At 39.7% G+C, this 20721-nt stretch overlaps 1 protein-coding gene across 1 annotated transcript in view; it reads right to left on the bottom strand.

Annotated features, from left to right (window-relative positions):
* Positions 1-17533, bottom strand: part of tekt3 (tektin 3) — a 34951-nt gene extending 17418 nt beyond the window's left edge. The window contains exons 1-5 of the mRNA XM_048610894.1: positions 17363-17533; positions 12797-13386; positions 9023-9106; positions 8854-8924; positions 651-794 (exon numbers count right to left, since the gene is read on the bottom strand). Of these exons, the coding sequence (XP_048466851.1) occupies positions 651-794; positions 8854-8924; positions 9023-9106; positions 12797-13354 (857 nt within the window). The 5' untranslated portion in view covers positions 13355-13386; positions 17363-17533. The remainder of the gene's footprint in view (positions 1-650; positions 795-8853; positions 8925-9022; positions 9107-12796; positions 13387-17362) is intronic.
* Between the last annotated feature and the right edge of the window lie 3188 nt (positions 17534-20721).

The following is a 20721-nucleotide window of genomic DNA, read 5'->3' as shown; positions in this document are numbered from 1 at the left end:
TTCATCCAGAATTGGAACTTACTTGCCACTCCTTCAATGTCATTGGGTCAAAATTGTAAAACTAACTACACATGAATGACCCTGCACACCAAGGACTGTAGCTATTCAAGAAGGTAGCTCACTACCATTTTCTCCAGGTCAATTAGGGATGGCCAATAAATGCTGGCCTAGCCAATGCAACCAACATCACATGAACAAATAATCAAAATGTAACCTCAAGGAATGCTGTGTTTCTAAGTTCCATGAGACCCAATTTGATTGAACACAAATGACATGGTCTCCTCAATGTAAAGTGGATGAAGAAATTGAAAGGAAGGTAGGAAGCTACAATCATATATTACTTTATTCTTTAAGATATTTTCATGAAGCTATTCCTTCTAAAACTTTTCAAACTGGAATTTAATTCTTAAGACATTGGAAAATGAACAGGATCGCAACTGAATACATTTTTCTCCAGTCAACATGTGAGTAAGCAATTGTTCAAATCTAAAATGTGCTTTCTCATTTTATAATACCAGACATGATATTGTCATGGTAATTTACACAAAATGTAACAATAGGCATTTTCAGATTCAGATACCCTACTAACAGAAAATTCTTTATTTTAAAAAGTAATGATCTGGTAAATAGTTACTATTTTATTAGCTTACGTAGCATCCACATGATCGATTCCTCTGTAATAGCTGATGCCATCAGATGTGTTCCGCAGCTGGTGACATTTCCCATCAATTCGGTAAGCTGTGTTTTTATCATTGATATCCTGTTCCAGCTCATGCTGGGTTCCTCTATTTGTTCTGCAAAAATAAATAACCTTGTGCTTCAGTAATGCAAACATAGAATACCAATTGGGACCCATATTCAAAGGCAAAATACTGTGGATGTTGGAATTCTGAAAGGACAAACAGATCATGCTGGAAATACATAACAAATTAGCCAACATCTGTGTACACTAAAGCATTAGTTAATGGAGTTAATGTTTCATGTTCATAAACTTTCCTCAGAATGTTCTCAATCCACAACATCAGATCTATTGAAACAATTATAATTAAGGAGGCAGCATTTTATCACTTGTTATTGTATACAATAGTTACCTGCCATTACAGGTGGCATGGGTTTCAATTCTGATGTTTAGCCAGGTCATATGCACAACATTCATAAGAATCTTGAACAAATAAATATGACTCAACTAGCTTATTTTCTATAATTAGTTGGGATGACACTATGGACTGTGAGGTTTCTGGCAGGTCTTCTTTCATGAGTGAATCTGGCAGTAGCTCTATTTTTGATTTATCAATTTGAAGTCAGTTCATGGCCCATAAGTTACTCTTGATGGAAATGTAATAATAGTTAGTGACTTTATTAGTAAAAGTTTAAAATGTATTTAAGTTTACAAACAATGGTTTTGTTGTCTGTAACTTAGCGTAGGATATTTTCTCCCCATGTTTCACTCTTCCATTTAATTAACTCAGGGGAACATTGGATCGCCATGAGGATTTATCATTCACTGAACAGAACTCTCTCCTCTCACCTTCATCCCTCATTCTTACACATCACCAAATGCTCATAAAACTTAGTCCCTGGAAGAAACCTAATCAAATTTTAAAACTGAATGAACGGTGGATGCTGGAAATCAGGTGCAAAAACAGAAATTGCTGCTAAAGGTCGGCATGCCTGGCAGCATCCGTGGAGGGAAATCAGAGTTAACATTTCGGGTCCAGTGACCCTTCTTTAGAACTGATGGTAGCTAGGAAAATGTCAGTTTTTATGCAGAAGATAAGCTGGAGGGACGGCAGAGGAGTAAACGATAGGTGGAGATAGAGCCAAAAGAGAGGGAAGAATGGTTGGACAGGCAAAGGAGTGGATAACAGTCAGCCTAGGAGAAATGAATAGCTGCTAATGGGGGCTATTCGTGGCTAACAATGGGTTGTGTGCATTGGGAGACCATGTAATAAGGCCTGATGTGTGTGGGTTGGGGTAAGGATATGGGAGAAGGTGCCTTCAGCCCTAAAATTATTGATCACGATATTGAGTCCAGAAAGGAGTAGAGTTCCCAACAGAAAATGAGCTGCTGTTCTTCTAGCTTGTACTGAGCTACACTGGAGCACTGCAGCAAGCCTGAGGCAGAGATGAGGGAACAGGGTGGTGTATTGAACTGACAGGCATCTGGAAGCTCGGGGTCTTTTTTGCAGACACAACGTAGATGTTCTGCTAAGTGGGTCACCCAGTCTATGCTTCGTTTCCCCAATGTAGAGGAGACCATGTTGTGAGCAGCAAATGCAGTAGATTAGATTGTGGGAAGTGCAGGTAAAGTGCTGCTTCATTTGGAAGGTATGTTTGGGCATTTGAATACTGAGGAGGGAGGAAGTAAAGGGTGTTGGGAGTGAAGGAGGAGTGGACCAGGGTGGTCAGATGGAACAGTCCTTGCAGAAGGTTGACAAGGGAGGGGATGGGGATATATGTCTGGTGGTAGCATCCCGCTGGAGGTGGCAGAAATGGCAGCTAATGATCCTCTGGATGTGGATGCTGGTGGGATGGTAGGTAAAGACAAGGGGGACCCTATCACTGTTATGGGAGTGAATACAGGGGGTGAGGGCTGACGTGTGGCAGATGGGTCGGACCCAGCTGAGGGCCCTGTCAACAACGGTGCTGGGGAATCCATGACTGAGAAAGAAGGTAAACATTTCACAGGCTCCCTTGTCAAAGATGGCATCATCCAAACAGATCGGGCAGAGACGGAGGAACTGGGAGAATGGAATAAAGTCTTTGTAGGAAGCAGGGCGTGAGGACGTATAGTCAAGGTAACTGTAGGAGTCAGTTGGTGTTTAACGGATATTGGTGACCAGCCTATCCCCAGAAAAGGAAACAGCTGTTGAGGAAGGGAAGGGAGGAGTCAGGGATGGACCAGTGAAGGTGAGAGATGAGTGGAAACTAGAAGTGAAATTGATAAACTTTTCCAAAGCCGGACGAGAGAAGGAAGCGGTACCGATGATACCATCATCATGCCGGATAAAGAGATGTGGGTTGGGGTCGGAATAGGACTGGAACAAGGAATGCTCTATGTACCCACAAAAAGACAGGCATAACTAGGGACCATGCAGCTACCTATGGCCACCCCTTTGACCTGAAGAAAGTAAGAGGAGTTAAAAGAGATGTTTCTTCAGGGTGAGGACAAGCTCAGCAAGGTGGAGAAGGGTGGCTGTGGATTAGGACGATTCAGGCCTTTTTTCCAGGAAGAAATGGAGAGTCCTGAGACTGTCCTGATGGGGAATGGAAGTGTAATGGGATTGCATGTCCATGATAAAGCGGAGGCGACTGAAGCCTGCAAACTGGAAATTCCGAAACTGATATAAAGCATCAGAGGAATTAAATATAAATTAAAATAAATTAATTAAATTTTCGAAACCAAAAGAACTGTGGTTGGTTGGCTCGCCGAACTGGTTTGTTGTTCCGCAGACGTTTCATTACCAATGCTGGGTAACATCATCAGTGCAGCCTCCGATGAAGCGTTGTTGTGTTTTCCCGCCTGGTGTTTAAGCTCTGGGGTCCGTTGGAATTGATTACCTCATTTCTGATTTTCTTTGCAGTGGTGTATATATAGGGTCTAATGTTCTACATGTTCATTGATGGCCTTCTTGGAGGAGAACCAAGCCTCTAGAAACTCCTGTGCTTTTCTCTGTTTGGCCTGTCCTATGATCCTGATATTGTCCCAATCGAATTGGTGGTTTTCCTTATCCATGTGAATGGAGACAAGTGAGTATTGGTCGTGTCTTTTTGTTGCTAGTTGGTGTTCATGTATTATTGTGGCCAGTTTCCTTCCTGTCTGTCCAACATAATGTTTGTCGCAGTCCTTGCATTGGGATCTTGTATATCACACTGGTTCTGTCCATAGTGGGTAAGGGGTCTTTGGTTCAAGTTGGCAGTTGGTGTAGGGTTGACGTAGATTTATCTGTCACTCTGATGCCTAGTGGTCGCAGGAGTATTGTGGTCAGTTTGGATATGTTCATGATGTATGGTAACGTGACGAGTGCATCAGGGCATACTGTATCTTCCTGTTGTTGTTTGTGTGATAGCCATCATCAGACCCAGCTGTTTGTGTGTCTGTTGTCCTTAAATACTTGGTAGAGGTATTCTTCTTTGTTTTGGTGTCGTTCCAGGTTGCTGCAGTGTGTTGTCGCTCATGTAAATAGTGTTTTTACGCAACTCCGTTTGTGGGTGTTAGGGTGGTTACTGTTGAAATTCAGGACTTGATCTGTGTGTGTGGCCTTTCTATGTACCTTTGTCAGAAAGTCCCCGTTGGCCCTGCATTTTACCATGACATCCAGGAATGGGGGCAGTTTGTTCTTTTCTACTTCCCTGGTGAATTTGATGCCAGTGGGAGTGTTGTTTATAAGTTGTTGTGTCTCCTCTAGTTTAGTCCATTTGATGATGACAAAAGTGTCATCCACATATCCGATCCATAGTTTAGGTTGGATCTGCGGGAGGGCTATGCTTTCAAATCTCTGCATCACTGCTTCTGCGATTAGTCCGGAGATAGGTGACCCGATGGGTGTCCCGTTGATTTGTTCATAGATTTGGCCATTAAAGGTAAAGTGCGTCATGAGGCATAGGTCCAGTAGTTTCAGCATGTTGTCTGTGGAGATGGTGTCACTTGGGTCTTGTTCTTTCAGTATTGTTGCTAGTGTTTCCCTTGCCAGTGGCAAGTCAAGCAATGTGAATAGGGTGGTAACATCAAAGGACACCATGGTCTCGTCCTCGTCTATTCTCATGTCTTTGAGGGATTTGGGAAACTCCTGGGCTGAGTGAGTTGAGTGGGGTGACTTGCTGATGAGGTGCTTTGGTCTTCATTTTAACTCCTTGGCTGACCTGTGTGTTGGTGTGCCTGGGAGAGAGACTATGGGTCTGAGGGGTACTTCCAGTTTGTGTACTTTTGGGAGGCCATAGAATCGGGGCGGTCTTTGTCCCTTCAGGTTTCATTTTTAGGTAGTCAGCTTTGTTAATTTGTCTGGTCTGTCTCAGTCTCTTTTAGTGTACTGATTATTTTATTAGTCAGTTGCAGTGTCGTGTCTATTTGCACTTGCCGGTATGTGTTCATGTCTGCTCATAGCGTCTGTGCTTTAGTGAGGTCGTCCCGTTTGTTTAGTATTATTGTCATGCGCCCTTTGTCTGCTGGTAGGATTATGATGTTTTTGTCTTTCTTCAGTCCTTCTAGGGCCTTCCTTTCTGATGTGTTGAGAGTGTTAAGTTTGTTCCTACTGGTCAGTGTCAGGACCACTATCTGTCTTATGGCATCCTCAATAGAACATAGAACATAGAACATTACAGCGCAGTACAGGCTCTTCGGCCCTCGATGGTTTCACAGGTCGGCGCAACAATCTGAAGCCCATCTAACCTAAACTATTCCATTATCATCCATATGTTTATCCAATGACCATTTAAATGCCCTTAAAGTGGGCGAGTCTACTATTTTTGCAGGCAGGGCGTTCCATGCCCTTACTACTCTCCGAGTAAAGAACCTACCTCTGACATCTGTCCTATATCTATCACCCCTCAATTTAAAGCTATGTCCCCTCGTGCTGTTGATCTTCAGTGTCGATTCTAGTGTGGCTAGGAACTCTGTCCTGTTAGCATCTCCGTGGTTGTAGTTGAGTCCACGTATTGGAACAGCTTTCTCTGTGTCTGATAGTTTCCTGTCTGAGAGGTTTCTTACCCATGTGTCTGATCTTTGGTTGTCATTTTGGTGGGTTAGTTTGGCTAGTTTTTCTTGTAGAATCTGTCTTTTCTTGGTTCTTGTTATTTGTTGACTGATGTTAATGGCTCTTTCTAAGTCTGTTGTCCACTCTAGGTTGGTTGCATCTAGGAATAGGGTTTTTGGCACATAATTTCTCTGATATATCTGTGGAGCTGGTCGGTAGGACAGGCCAAACAGAGACAAGCACAGGAAGTTCTAGAGGTCTGGTTCTCCACCAAGAAGGCCATCAACAAACACATAGAGTCTAACTCTACATACACCACTGTGAAGAAAAATCGGAAATTAGGTAATCAACTCCAACGGACTCCAGAGTTTAAATATCAGGCGGGAAAACATAACAGCGCTTAATCGGAGGCTGCACTGATGATGTTACCCAGCAGGGTAATGAAACGTCTGCAAACTAACAAACCAGCTCAGCGAGTGAACGAAACACAGCATCCACAACCCTAACTACAAATCTACTCAAGAACCAAAAGAACTGCGGATGCTGTAAATTAAGGACAAAAACAGAAGTTGCTGGAAAAGCTCAGCAGGTCTGCCAGCGTTTGTGAAGAAAAATCAGAGTTAACATTTCGGTTCCAGTGAATTTTGGATTTTTCTATCACCATCCTACACCACCAAGTTGTGTGAGGCTGTTTGAGATCTAACGGGGGACAGGGACAGAGTCCCAGTTCAGAAATAAGATTTGAGCATCTTATTGAATTGATTAATGAAACATATAACCCTTGAAAAGCAACTTGTCATGAGCAAGGAACTACTAATTAGTCGTATTAACCTTTAAACACATTGGCTGTCTTACACAAAAATTATGTGAATTCAATTATTTAAATCCACGACACAAACATTAAAGTAATATTTGTAATGAAATACCTTTTTGGTAACATCAAGGAATATTATACAGTTTACCATGAATATATTTGATACTAAGTTGTAATGTTGAATTTACAATTCCATATCAATTTTTGACAACAAGAAATTTAGGAGGTAGAATTCTATCTTCCAAACGATTCTTCCCACATGCTGACCTTAATCAATCTAGCATGTTTACTTTGATGTTTTCTCCAGTTGCATGAGACCCACACAATATTTTCCTGGTGAAACTAGAAACATTTAATATAATATTAAAGCTGAACTGAAAACCAGCTAAGAACTGAGGAAATTCACTAAATTAGAAATTTGTATTCAAAGGTCAGTCAAAACAAAGATGTGAATTTATGTGGGCCTCCAATACTCTACCAACACCCAAGTACATTTTAGTATTCAATCCAATAAACTGTCGTGTGCAGACGAGATGAAACGTGATCACCAAGTTAACATTAATGTTGTTCTATTTAAAGTTTCCAACTACATACAAAAGTCAGAAGTAACAAGGTATTTCACAATTAAAGTTCATTTAAATTGTTACTTCCTTTGTAGTTTTTGTGTCTATGGCCACTCTTAATGTGACAGTAAAAAGTAATGATCTATAAAAACAGATTAGGAGGAAGTTTAGGGACTTCGTTGTGGTTAAGTGTGTAAAATGGTTGATTGTCCTTGATATTTCACATTACGAGCCAGAAATGAAAGTCATGGATGGAAATTTTTTTAAGATTCTCTCATAGGTAAACCAGATTTTCCAGATGTTCGATGAGGAAAATTTTTCCATACTATTTTACAACATGATCTGAGAGCAACTGTGACTCTTATCCCTTATGTGCCAGAGTATGTCTCTCTCCGTATAACAAGGTTTCCCCAAACAGGTAACAATATCTCCCTCCCAACAGGTAGTTCACATCATCCAGTAACAGGGTTTTGCTGATTCTCTCTTCCTATAATACCATGACTCTTCCCTCTCTATAATCTATTTCCTCTTCAAATCTCTCAAAGAATCTCCTTGAGATTTATTTCTTCCCTCATTGGAGAATTTCTTTCCATTTCATCTCTCAAGAAAATTCTCTCTCTCTCTCTTACCATATTCCAACAGGCTTTCTCTCCCCTTTTATTCTCTGTTCTCATCAGGCTACTGTATCATTGAAATCACATTGACAGATTTTCAAAGTGTCTTAGCCCAGTGCCTAGAAGCCAACCAAATAGGTCAATTGATATTCCTTTTCTCAATCATGTGGAAAATGTTAACGAATATTGTTTTTGTCAAATAACAACAACTTTTTCTTGTATTTTATCTTTCTGGTTGCCATAATCTCTTTTCAGCTTTAGTAATTGTTTCCTGATTTTGTCTGTAGTTTCTTTTTCTCCCCCTACCTTCTTTCTTTACTCTTACGAATTCAGTAAACATCCATTTTTACTTGGATTCTGAATGTATCTTTTTCTGTCTGCAGGTTGAGCAATAATTTTTGTACCGAACCCTTCCTTGTCTTTTTCTCTCGGTTTCTGTAACATTTTCTTTATTGTTATCCATTTATGTTTCACTGAAGTTTTCAATTTTTTCTCTTCCTCTCTAAGTTCCTTCAACTCATCTTCTACACAATCTGCTACGCTTCCCCCTTCCCTTTGGTTTCTCTCTATTCTGTAATTCTTGCCAACTTTGTCTGTCTGACCTCATCTCTCTTTATCCTTTCAGCATCAACCTCACTGTTCACATGCAATAAACTAAGAGCAAAACATTCCATTGATTTTGTTTAGAAAAATTTGAATTGGTTGTTTTCAAGAAACAATTATCTGCGAAAATGGCCATTCAAAAATAACAAGATGGGAATCGTTTCAGAATCTGACAGATCCTGGTTACATGATATTGGTTATGTAATAAATGGGCCAAAGTGAGGTGTACTTTAATTGTAGAGTTTGAATGCAAGTTAATTGGTGGATGCTGGTTCTCTGCAAATGAAGTGGCTAGAAAAGCTTTACATTACACTAAAGAGTATGTGAATACTTGAAAGTCCTGAATGTTTCAGAACATTTTTCAATACCAACATGATCAGCCTAAGAATGTAGAATTGAAAAAGGCCATAAAATATACTGTGCTCAATTCAGAATCCAGATTTATTTCAGGATTCAATTTCACAAGTTTTGATCCTCTTCCTATCCTGAAACTGCAACTCATAATTCTTTTTCTCCCTGAATTTAAAATGTGTGGTTTACTTTGTAATTCAAATTGTTACCCTTACGTAAGTTGGGTTATTGCTTTGTTCAGATATCTTCTCATTCTTTCTTGACAGGACTTTATACATTCAACCTCCTGTTGGAAGAAAGTTGCAGATCTCACTTAAGCAAAATGGCCATACCAATGCAATTATATTTTTAACGGAGGAATCTTTCTGATTCAATTGCACCAACCTTTAGTAACTGCTTTTCCACATCATCATGCACAAGATCTATACCGATCCTTTTCTCTCTCTGATAGAGACATTCTTGCGACATCTGTTGTATTAATAAATGACATGCAAATGAAGAACTCAAACTACAACCCATTCTGACAGTATTTAAGATATGTTATACAATGCTATACAGTTATTAACTTCTGAAACCCTAGTATTCCTTTCCAATAATACCGGTAATGAGCAGTTAATTGCTACTAATAATACACCCATTGAACATTTTCTATCAAAGTTTAAAAAAAATTATGCCATGCAATGTAAAGATTGTGTTTTAATTTAGTGTCTTATTTTGAACTGATTAATGCTGTTGTTATGGACTACCCTGAACCCCCTCAAAGTATATTAAGAAGATAGTCTGGACCCTAAATTTTTCTTGTTTTAAACATAAGTGTAAGGTATTGTGTTCCCATGCATTCAATTAGTCAAACTACCAGGCTTAAAACAAAACACACTTTATTCATCCACTATAAACAAAATACAGACAGAATAAAAATAAAAGAATTGGCTTAACTGTAACTCTTTTGAAATGATATAAACTACTATTAATTAACTGTTCCAATGTTGTAACATACCATAAACACACCATTGGCGAAGGCAAATTCAGTAAAATAGATTGTCTCACATGCAATTCTATCAGCAGGAAGAGAACCCCAGCTTTCAGCTGTAATGGAGAGAGGAATAAGAGATTCCACATCCAGCTTCAAGATCCTAGCAATTGCTACTGAAGGCCAAAATAAAAAAAAAAATTCCTGGTTCTGTGAGAGCTTGACCCCAACGATTCAGGCCGCTTCTATTGTTCCAATTTAAAAAAAAAACCCAAGGTCTCATAAGGTGGTTTACTTTATTGGTTTTGGAACAGGCTGCTTCTCACCTCTGTCTCAACCTTACTTCATAGAAACAACCAGGACAAAATACACCTCTTAAAGCTATTGTATCATCACACTGTGAACTGCAAAGCATTGTAGGGTGGGAGTGGAGGGGATGTTGGGGAGGGACTGTGTACAAATTAACCATTTTGAACACCATTAGTGTGATATTATAAATTCATTCTAAAAGGTGTTGGAGCGTCATAATACCAAACTGTCAGGTGTTTGGGTTCTGACTCTCAAATATTTTTCGTGTGTTAGTTTGTCAGTGAATTCCTCTGGATTCCTATGCCTTCACACTCCATGTCCCTGATGTTCCTTTATTTGTCCAATATATCAGTTATGTACAAGCTAGCGACCAAACATAATCTACCTTGCCTATTGAAGACAAGAAATAAAACCTTCACTAGACCATTGCACTTTCTAGAAAAACAACATACATTTATTTAATCAAAATGTATAATCCTATAGGTTTAACAATCCCTTTTAACAAGGTAGAAAATTATTTTGACAGACACTGAGCGAAACTTCAAAGCAAACTGTACTGAATGCAAAATTCCTGAATATTAATGTTTATGTTGAGTTTATTGTTGATTATCTACAGAGTCTATTACTTTTTTATTTATTTCACATAGACTGTCCAACTTAAATTAGCTGTTGCTGCTTTTGCTGTTTGTAGATACTTGTACCAGGTGACCGCCTGCCATTTTTATCTGTCTTGTGTCATCTTCACACATCCACTGTAGCTTGTCTGCAACTGTTGTTTGACACCCATCATCCAACTCTCTATAGGTTGACTCCTCCCTCTGTTAGCCTCCACTTCACCTTCGAGAAGAGATCTCTGTAGCTGTTTAGCTCAGATTAAATGCCTAAGATACGAACATTTTACATTCCGGTTGTCAATTTTTAAAAGTTCTTTTTGCTTCTGCAATTTCGTGTACTCCTTAAGTTACTGTAGTTTTAAAATAAGGGGGAGGGTATTTAAGACTAAGATGAGGAATTGCCTTTTATCTCAGGTGGTTGTGAGTCTTTGGAATTCCCTTCCTCAAAAGGCCAATGGATGCAGAATATTTAAATAATTTTTAAGGCACAGGTGGACAGATTCTTGATGTCCAAGGGTATGAAAGATAACAGGTGTATGTAGGAATATGCAGCTGAGGTTAAAATTAGGTCAGCCATGATCTTATTAAATGGCAGAGCAGGCTTGAAGGGCCGAATGGCTTACATTTGGTTCTTGTTCGTTTGTTGTTGAATGGTCTGTGCACGGATCTTTTGGCATTCTGTAAAGACTGCATCTTTCCTTCTTTTTCCCTTATTTTTGATTATGGACTAAAATGAGAAAAGTTTTGTTTTAAAACCAAGCATCGGAGAAGGAATTGCTGCACTTGTGGATCAGTCAATGAAAGTAAAAAGGCAGGTGCAGCAAGCAATGAGGAAGGCAAATTGGCATTTATTACAAGAGGACTTGAGTTCTGAAATAGGGATGTCTTATGGCAGTTACACAGGGCCTTGGTGAGATCATTACTGGAGTACTGTGTGGAGTTTTGGTCTCTCTACATAAAGGATATACTTACCATAGTGGGAGTGCAGTGGAGGTTCACTACACTGGTCCTATGAAGTGAGCTTGGTTTGACTGGCATGTAATCACTAGGTTTTAGAAGGATGAGAGGGATTCTGTTTGAAACATATAGAATTCCAACAGGCTGGACAGGCTAGTTGCGGGAGACAAAAACAGAAATTGATGGAGAAACTCAGCAGGTATGGCAGAATTTACATAAGAAAGCAGAGTCAATGTTTCAGGTCCAGTGACTCTTCATCAGAATGAGTTGCAGCTAGGAAACAGTGGTACATACACTGAAGATGGGGATGGAGGTGGTAGAACAAATGAGAGGATAAGTGGAGATGATACGGTATATGGTAAATGGAAAAGCTCTGGGGAAAATTGACGCACAGAGAGAACTGGGTGTTCAGGTCCATTGTACCCTGAAGGTGGCAACACAGGTCGATAGAGTGGTCAAGAAGGCATACGGCATGCTTTCATTCATCGGACGGGGTACTGAGTACAAGAGTTGGCAGGTCACGTTACAGTTGTATAGGACTTTGGTTCGACCACATTTGGAATACTGCGCACAGTTCTGGTCGCCACATTACCAAAAGGATGTGGATGCTTTGGAGAGGGTGCAGGGGAGGTTCACCAGGATGTTGCCTGGTATGGAGGGCGCTAGCTATGAAGAGAGGTTGAGTAGATTAGGATTATTTACGTTAGAAAGACGGAGGTTGAGGGGGGAGCTGATTGAGGTCTACAAAATCATGAGAGGTATAGACAGGGTGGATAGCAAGAAGCTTTTTCCCCCAGAGTGGGGGACTCAATTACTAGGGGTCACGATTTCAAGGTGAGAGGGGAAAAGTTTAAGGGAGATATGCGTGGAAAGTTCTTTACACAGAGGGTGGTGGGTGCCTGGAACACGTTGCCAGCGGAGGTGGTAGAGGCGGGCACGATAGCGTCATTTAAGATGTATCTAGACAGATGCATGAATGGGCAGGGAGCAGAGGGATACTGATCCTTGGAAAATAGGTGACAGGTTTAGCTAGAGGATCTGGATCGGCGCAGGCTTGGAGGGCCGAAGGGCCTGTTCCTGTGCTGTAATTTTCTTTGTTCTTTGTTCTTTGAAGCTCAGAAGGACAGAAAGGCAGTTCGGCAAACAAAGGGATGAATAAGATTACGGCAGGGAATGAGAAAAGTTTCTCTCCTGATTTGAAGCAATTATTTCTAGTTAGCATATTGATCTTATCTGTGCATTATCAAGGCAAACTGCATTATTACATTATTTGAATATGAAATCAATCAGAATTAAGATGCTGTTTACCTGAAGAGGGCCTTCTGTTTCTGCCAAGGCTCGCTCTAATCGTTTCTTGACTTCATTGAGAGAATTAGTTTCTTCAATCATTTGCTCAGTCTCATGAGCTAATTCAGATTTCCAAAACATGATGTCATTAACACGTTCCCCTAAATTTTTGCTGGTTTCAAACTGTGTTTTCTTTGTAATGTTTTCCTTGTTCTGGATCAGACGAGCAGTGTCAGCCCTTAGCCTCTCTGCATTGTGTCTGTAGGACTCTGATTCGCTGTAGCTGGTCTGGTTACATTCATACCAATCCTGAGGAGTATATCTGGTCAATAATGTTGTTCTATTCAATGGGATCTGAGCACTTTTGGTTTCATTACGTCCAGGGGTACTATTAGTAAAAGAAGCCATAGTAGGAGCAACAGATGCTACTTTGTAATAAGTGCTAGGTCTCCAAGGCATCATTAAGCTTTGTCTGAACACATTTACAGGGTAGTGGCCTTTGTAACTTGATGCCATTGTTGATATGGCTGGCAGAAAGTTAGCACTAGCTGTTCTAGGACGGGCGTAAGTAGCAGTCATTGTTGAGTCTGAAAGTGCAATGATGTTTTCCCCTACAAAATATGCAAATCATCATATTTAAATACAATTTGTTTTTTCATTTTTTTTAACTGATTTAAATTGTGTGCAGATATTACATTAAATTACTTAATACTGCACTCCATTTCAGGAGGAAACACAGTGTGGAGGTAGTCACTGAGACTTCAGATTCTCCCATCAAACCCAGGTCCTTACTGAAAGCATTGAATTAAGTCTAGTTTCTTTTATGAACTTTAAAGGATTCAGAAATATAACTTTATATATATCTTTTGCAAATGAAAGTCACACGAATGTATTAGGGAATAGATCACGGAATCACAAGAGTCCTGCGTGAGAGGGAAAACGATATATAGAATTTCATTAAGGAATCAGGCCAAAAGAAGAATAAAAAGTCTATCTGTTCTACCAGTTCTGAGGAAGGGTCAGCGGACCCGAAACATTAACTCTGATCTTTTCTTCACAGATGCTGCCAGACTTGCTGAGCTTTTTCCAGCAACTTCTGTTTTTTTTCCTGATTTACAGCATCCGCAGTTCTTTCGGTTTTTAAAAATTCTATCATTGATTTTTGAAAGGTGGGAGCATGACGCACTGGAGAGTAGCAACCAAAAATGAAGCAAGGAGGTCAGAAAACAAGAAAAGCACGACTGGAGCCAAAAACGAACAGAGAGCTGAATATCATTGTCAAGTTTGAGTGATACAAATTCAGAAAGAAGTCTGAAGCTAACAATAGAGGACTTGAAGTTAATCCATATGTGGTTAATTCAGCCTTGTGAGGATGAAAGTAACTACAGGCTTTATGTGGCTAAGAATGCAAGCAACAGCATGCAGAATAAGATGTAGTTTGTGCAGTATGGATGCCAAGAAACCATCGAGAAAACTATTGGAGAAATCCAGCCCTAAAGCCAAAGGAGTTTTCGGGGCTCTTTGGAGAAGTGGGACACAGTAATGCTACAAAGATGGAAAAAGATGATCTTGGAACATATTAGATATGGAGAAAGAAAACAACAGGATGTTCAGATTCTATGTCACTTGATTTAGCTTGACTTGATCCCGAGGAGATTGATGGAAGTAAGCACAGTTATACCTAGCAACTGATAGGAGATAAAGCAAAAGATGATTTTGATTTTGCCTACAGTAAGCAAATTCTGAATGGCCTACAATTAAATTTGAAGCAGGTAGTTCAATAATTTAGCAACACCTTCAGAAATGGAACATATAACAGGATTGAATGCTATTCAGTCTATCATGTCTGTGCCAACTCTTAGCTACAGCAATCCAAAACTAATCCTTGTTCTCTCCTCACCATAGCCAATATGTGGGAGCTGTTCCCGTTCAGTAACTTATTGTCGTTGTCACTTCTATAAATGTTACTGACACTCTTACTGCCTTTAATCCTTAGATGTCATCAGTTGCAAATCCAGCCAACTGTGCATCAAGACCTGTGAGAGTAAAGATCTACTGCACAATCAACAAGAGCTAAAGTAGATTCATAGCTGGAACTAACATTTCAACTCAATTGATTTAAAGTAGTAGCCTGAACTGCACTACAAAAGATGCTTATTGTGCTTCTTTGAACCATCCTACCTTAACAGTAAACAGTGAAGTCAGTGTTAGGAAAGGCTCAGCACCTTCCATTTGCTTCTTATTGCCATTTTCCCAATGAGATACCAGACCACAGCAGAACTGCATTAACATTAATCCTTGAGATAACAGAATTGTACATCATTGTTCTGACCAGAAGAATAGCAAATAGTGCAAAGAAGCATACAGAAAAACTAATGGTAATAGCTCCAAGCACTTCAAGTAAATTTGTACATTAACATCTAACAGTAAAGTAAGATTACCAAGAATCTTTAGATGACCTAATTCTGTACGAAATATGAAGTGCATAAAAATTGTGCTTTTAGACAAATATATAAAAATGTAAACCACATTTTTATGTATTATTACTGAACAAATACCTTGCTGATCTCTTCAGATCAGTTTTTTCCGATGACATTCTTAGACAATAGTTCCATTTTTGTTCTGACCCAGCAGGGAAACAGTTAGTTTAATTGGTTAGATGGCAGATTTAGAGTACAAAGTGATGCTAACAGTGTGGGTTCAATTCCTGCACTGGCTAAGGTGTATTTTGTATTGAATACATGTGACAATAAATGTTTCGATTTAATTCAATTGAATATGCAAGGAATGGAGAGATATGGACCAAGGACCAGCAGAAAGGATTAGTTTTATTTGGCATCATGTTTGGCACAAATTTGGCTGAAGGGCCTATCCTATGTTGTACAGTTCTATATTCTATATTACTACAAAGGACTGTCCTTCTCAACCTCTCCTCTTGCCTGACACATGGTGACCCTCAGGTTAAACGAACACCAGTTACCTCTCACTAATGGGAGAGCAGCCCTATGGTCTGAGATAGTAGGAACTGCCAATGCTGGAGTCTGAGAAAGCAAGGTGTAGAGCTGGACGAACACAGCAGGCCAGGCAGCATCAGAGGAGCAGGAAAGCTGATGTTTCGGGTCTGGACCCTTCTTCAGCCCTATGGTCAGTTAGGTCTACGCCTACTTTACTGTACACGGATTTAGGGCTTTTGGTGTAATACATAGAATTATCTGGGTCAAAATATTGGTTAGACAAAGACTGAGCCCTGATAACCTATAGGAGCTTCCTGCACCTATTTTAAATCGCAAAGTTTGTTGAGGATCTTGGTGGAATTTCAAAGGCTCAAGGCCTACTTGGACTTGCAAATTTATTTGAAGTGCTTGGAGCTATTACCTTTACTTTTCCTGTATGCTTCTTTGCACTATTTTGCTATTCTTCTGGTCAGAACAATGATCTACAATTCCACGTTATCGCAAGGATTAATGTTAATGCTGTGGTCTGGTATCTCATTGGGGAAATGGCAACAAGAAGCGAATGGAAGGTGCTGAGCCTTTCCTAACACTGACACTTGGGCAGGTGTCTAACCCAAGTTGTCTGTAATACATTTCTTACTCTTTAGACGGGTCTCACATGTCCCTGTTAATATATTTATGATTTTCCAGTCAGTATATTAATTGGCCAGCACATCTAAGCAGTTTCAGTACTTGTGCGTACAAAGGAACATTCTGACAAAAGATCAAAGAAAGAAAGGGCAAATATTGTTCAAGTACAAACACTGATAATAAGCTGGACTCCAGGGCATATTAATATGCAATCATGCATGCAATAAAACAACGTCTGCATGTTACAAAACAGTATTTTAAGCAGTCGTACTTTTCACTAGTTATCCGAAAGTAGCATTATGCAACTGATAATAAATCGAACTACTATCTCCTGTTCACTTTAATTAGTCAGTATGCTATGATGGAATAACCCTGCTTGCAGTTGCTAAAATCTGATTATTTCGATGTCATTTTGAAAATTAAACTCTCAGATACATTGTAAAAACCGAAAGAACTGCGGATGCTGTAAATCAGAAACGAAAAACAGAAATTGCTGGAAAAGCTCAGCATCTGCGGATAGAAAACGATTGACATTTGGAGTCCTTCAGAATTGACGTGACATCGGTCACCTTAATTTCTTCACTCCCGTCACCTAGTCTAACAAATCTCCTTCCGAACTGACTGCAGTCTGTGCTCTCAGATCCAACTCTAACTTGTAAAAACCGAAAGAACTGCGGATGCTGTAAATCAGAAACAAAAACAAAGTTGCTGGAAAAGCTCAGCAGGTCTGGCAGCATCTGTGGAGGAGAAAACAGAGTTAACGTTTCGGGTCCGGTGACCCTTCCTCAGAACTGATGGTGGCTGGGAAAACGCAGTTCTGATTGTACTGGAAACGTTAACTTTGTTCTCCGTCCGCAGATCTGCTGCGTTTCTCCAGCAATTTTTGTGCGTCTCAGTTATTTTTTTGTGTTTATCCAGTAAATTCCAAGAGACTGAATTTGAACCGTGTTTTTCTTAACTATTTTAAAAAGAAATGCAAAAAGAAAGGTTTTTCTTTACCGACCAGCTCTGGCACTGTGAATGTCGTTGTCTTCACACTGTCCAATGTGCTGCAGCAGGTAAACGCAGCGAGAGCTACACGCTGACTATATGTGATTCTTTCAGGGCCCCCGGGGGTGTTGATTGATTGATAGCTGGAGATGGAACCGCGGCTGCCGGACGCAGCCGAGTTTGCACCGAGCAGCAAATGAGAGCAGGGGTAGGGCGTGGGAGTTGGCTATTAAGCGTGTGCTCTGTGTACAGAGAAACCTGGATCTCTGTTGCCATGGTCTCGGTGAGCTGGCAATAGTCAGCCTGGTTTTGGGGGTGGTGGGGGGGTGGGGGTAGGACAGTGCGGATAGATTTCAGCCTGAAGAATGAAGGGCACTGCTGCCAGGTAAAGGCAGACACGCGAGAATGAAAAGGGGAGAAATGAGAGAGCACCTTACAGCATGGTTGGATTGAATTGCCAAAATTGTCTTGTAAATAAAGACGCAACTTTTAAAGAGCTTTCTTCCTTGTGGTCAATTATTGTCAAAAACAAGAAATGGACAATTCAAAGCATTTTGTTAAAGTCTAGCAGTGTTATCAGGCAAATAGTGAGATTGGCAGTCTGTTATGTGCAGACAATAGATTAATTTATTGTAATAATTGTGGATAAATAATCAATTGTTTCAAATGTATTTTTAGGTAATCGTGCTCTTTTAAAGATATTAGGTCAAACCGTTTCTGTAGTTCCTTTGAATTGCTGGGGCGCCCAAAACGGAATTAGTGATTTTGCTTATCGCGTGACAACCTTACAAAGACAGCATGTAGAAATTTTTAAAGTTGATACAAAGGTTTGATAAATGTGACAATAGGAAGTAAGGTTTTGGCAGGTAGGGCACAGCATTGTAAGCATCTTCATTGTAAGTTTCTGCATTTATGGATTTTTTGGGGGTGAATTACTTGGAGAAATGTACCTGTATAAGATTTTGGGTAGACTGAAAACTCCTGTACCGCCTGTAACATCAGAAAGTATTTACATTATCATTTCTTTAAAGGTTGAAAAAGATATAATTGTTCTTAAGAATATTATAAAGGACTTTAAGAATTGATTGTTAAGAGATCATTTGTAATTCTCATGGATAATAACAAATACTGGTCCATGTGGCTTGGTGACACATGATCTAGCATCAGGAAGAAAATTAAGAAATAAATCATGTGGCTGGCAGATATAAAGGAGAGCTGGAGACACAATGGAACTTTTAAGAAGGGGAGATGGGGGATGAAGGCACAAATGCAGAACAAAGAGAAAACATACAGAGACAGAAAGAGGACAATTAATGTGAAGAGACTAACCAAGCCTCTCTCAGGAACAGGACAATTTTTTCTGTCTGGCAGAGATGGAGACAGAAGTCCTTGGGAGTACTGTGCCACCTGGCTAAGAAAAGTCTAAAACTTAGAAAGTTGTGTGATAACCTGGAGGTTCTAAAGAATTGGGTATTTTCCCAGAAATGGCCAAACCGTGAACTGGGATGCAATTGATTAGTCAAGTGAAAAAGTAATTTGGAAAACTGCACCATTAGGATTGCTGTAACCTTCACAAGAAAGGATAGGTACAAGCGTGCCTTGTTGATAATCTTCATTCTGGAGATTCCAGCAGCCAGAACTTGAATGAGACCAGCCATATAATTTCTATGGTTACAACAGCACATCAGACACATTGAAATCTGTGGTACAAAACTGACCTCCTGACTCATAAAAGCTAGTCCACAACCTACAAAGCACGAGTCAGGAGTGTGATGCAAAACTCTCCATTTACAGTTTCATAAAAACTCAAGAAAACTGACATCATCCAGCACAATGCAGCAATTGCACTACCTTCAACATTCACTCCTTTCAATACCAATGCGCAATGGCAACAATGTGTCCCACCTACACGACACACTGCAGGAACTCACCAAAGCTCCTGCTAGAGTACCTTCCAAACCCATGGCCTCTAAATCCCAGAAGGACAAATGCAGCAGATGTAGTGGAACACCACCAGCTGAAACTTCCCCTCCCAGTCACAGTTCCCCTCCCAGCATTGGTTCAATTCCTGCACCAGCTGAGATTACCACAATGGTCCCACCTTCTCAACCTGTTGCCTGAGCCGTGACCCTCGAGTTAAATTCACTACTGGTTGTCTCTTTCCAATGAGAATGGTCCTCTGGGACAATTTTGATTTTGCATTTAATTATATAAATGTCCTGTTGAGTGCAAGACAAACAGTTTCAACAAAATATGTATTTTTCCAGCATTTAAGAAATATTAAATTTTACTCTTATTAAGCATTGAATTTGAAGCATTTTTAATTCAAAACAATAAATATTGAAGAACTTAGATATAATTGGATAGCTTTTGAATTGGAAAATTGGTGAAATAAATGAGAGGTCTTTGTGCTTGAGGTCTTTCAGTTTTTAGGATAATCTAAATATAATTAGTTGATTTCTATTCTTTTACCTCAATGTTCCTGTATCAGTGGTTGGTTTTTATGTTCTTATGGGCAAGAATGATATGACAGTCTTGTTTGAACTTGCATGGAATGACTGGGCCCTGCCTTAATTACTCTGCTGGAGGTTGTTGTGACAGAAACTTCCTCAATTTGACTAGGAGTTCAGACTAATTGGTAAAGCATTTCTAAATTATATAAAACTTCTTATGATTCATCTGCCTGTTTGCTCAGTCTTAAATTGGTATGGCATATAAGTAATAAAAAAGTACAAAGTATAAATGTATAAATTTCTATTACATCTTTTCTATTTCATTTGACAAATGTCTTGCATTCATTTTGTTATTGCAGGTGTATAAAAATTCTTTTACATTCTGTAAGCAATCTGAACTATTATGACAACGTTTTACTTTTTGATTAAACACTTGATAACCTTCGAGCCTCAATGTTGAATGCAACTGCTGCAAAAAATAATCACCACTCCCATTTTCATGGACAGTGCACATAGTAAAGATTCTTCTGTTGCCATTTGTAGCACGATTCGACCTAAGTTTTTTGTTCATTTTTCATTACCAGCACTTCAAAGGAAAAAGAAAAAAAACCAAAAGAAAAAAAATGAAAAACATCGATATTACGTATATCTGCTAAATGCTTCCAGCATTTTCTCTTTTCATTGAGATTTCCAGCATCTCTTGTGCTTTTGATTAAAAATCCTTACTATTTGGTCCTGGGTGTTATTGTCTAAATGAGAAGTAACTAAATAACTTATCAGTGCTTGATGAACACAGCAGGCCAAGCAGCATCATAGGAGCAGAGAGGCTGACGTTTCGGGCCTAGACCCTTCATCAGAAAAGGGGGAGGGGAAGGGGGTTCTGAAATAAATAGGGAGAGAGTGGGAGGCGGATAGAAGA

Source organism: Rhincodon typus, chromosome 23 (assembly GCF_021869965.1).
Source record: "Rhincodon typus isolate 14 chromosome 23, sRhiTyp1.1, whole genome shotgun sequence".
Classification (NCBI taxonomy): domain Eukaryota; kingdom Metazoa; phylum Chordata; class Chondrichthyes; order Orectolobiformes; family Rhincodontidae; genus Rhincodon; species Rhincodon typus.
This window is presented reverse-complemented; position numbering and strand designations above follow the sequence as displayed.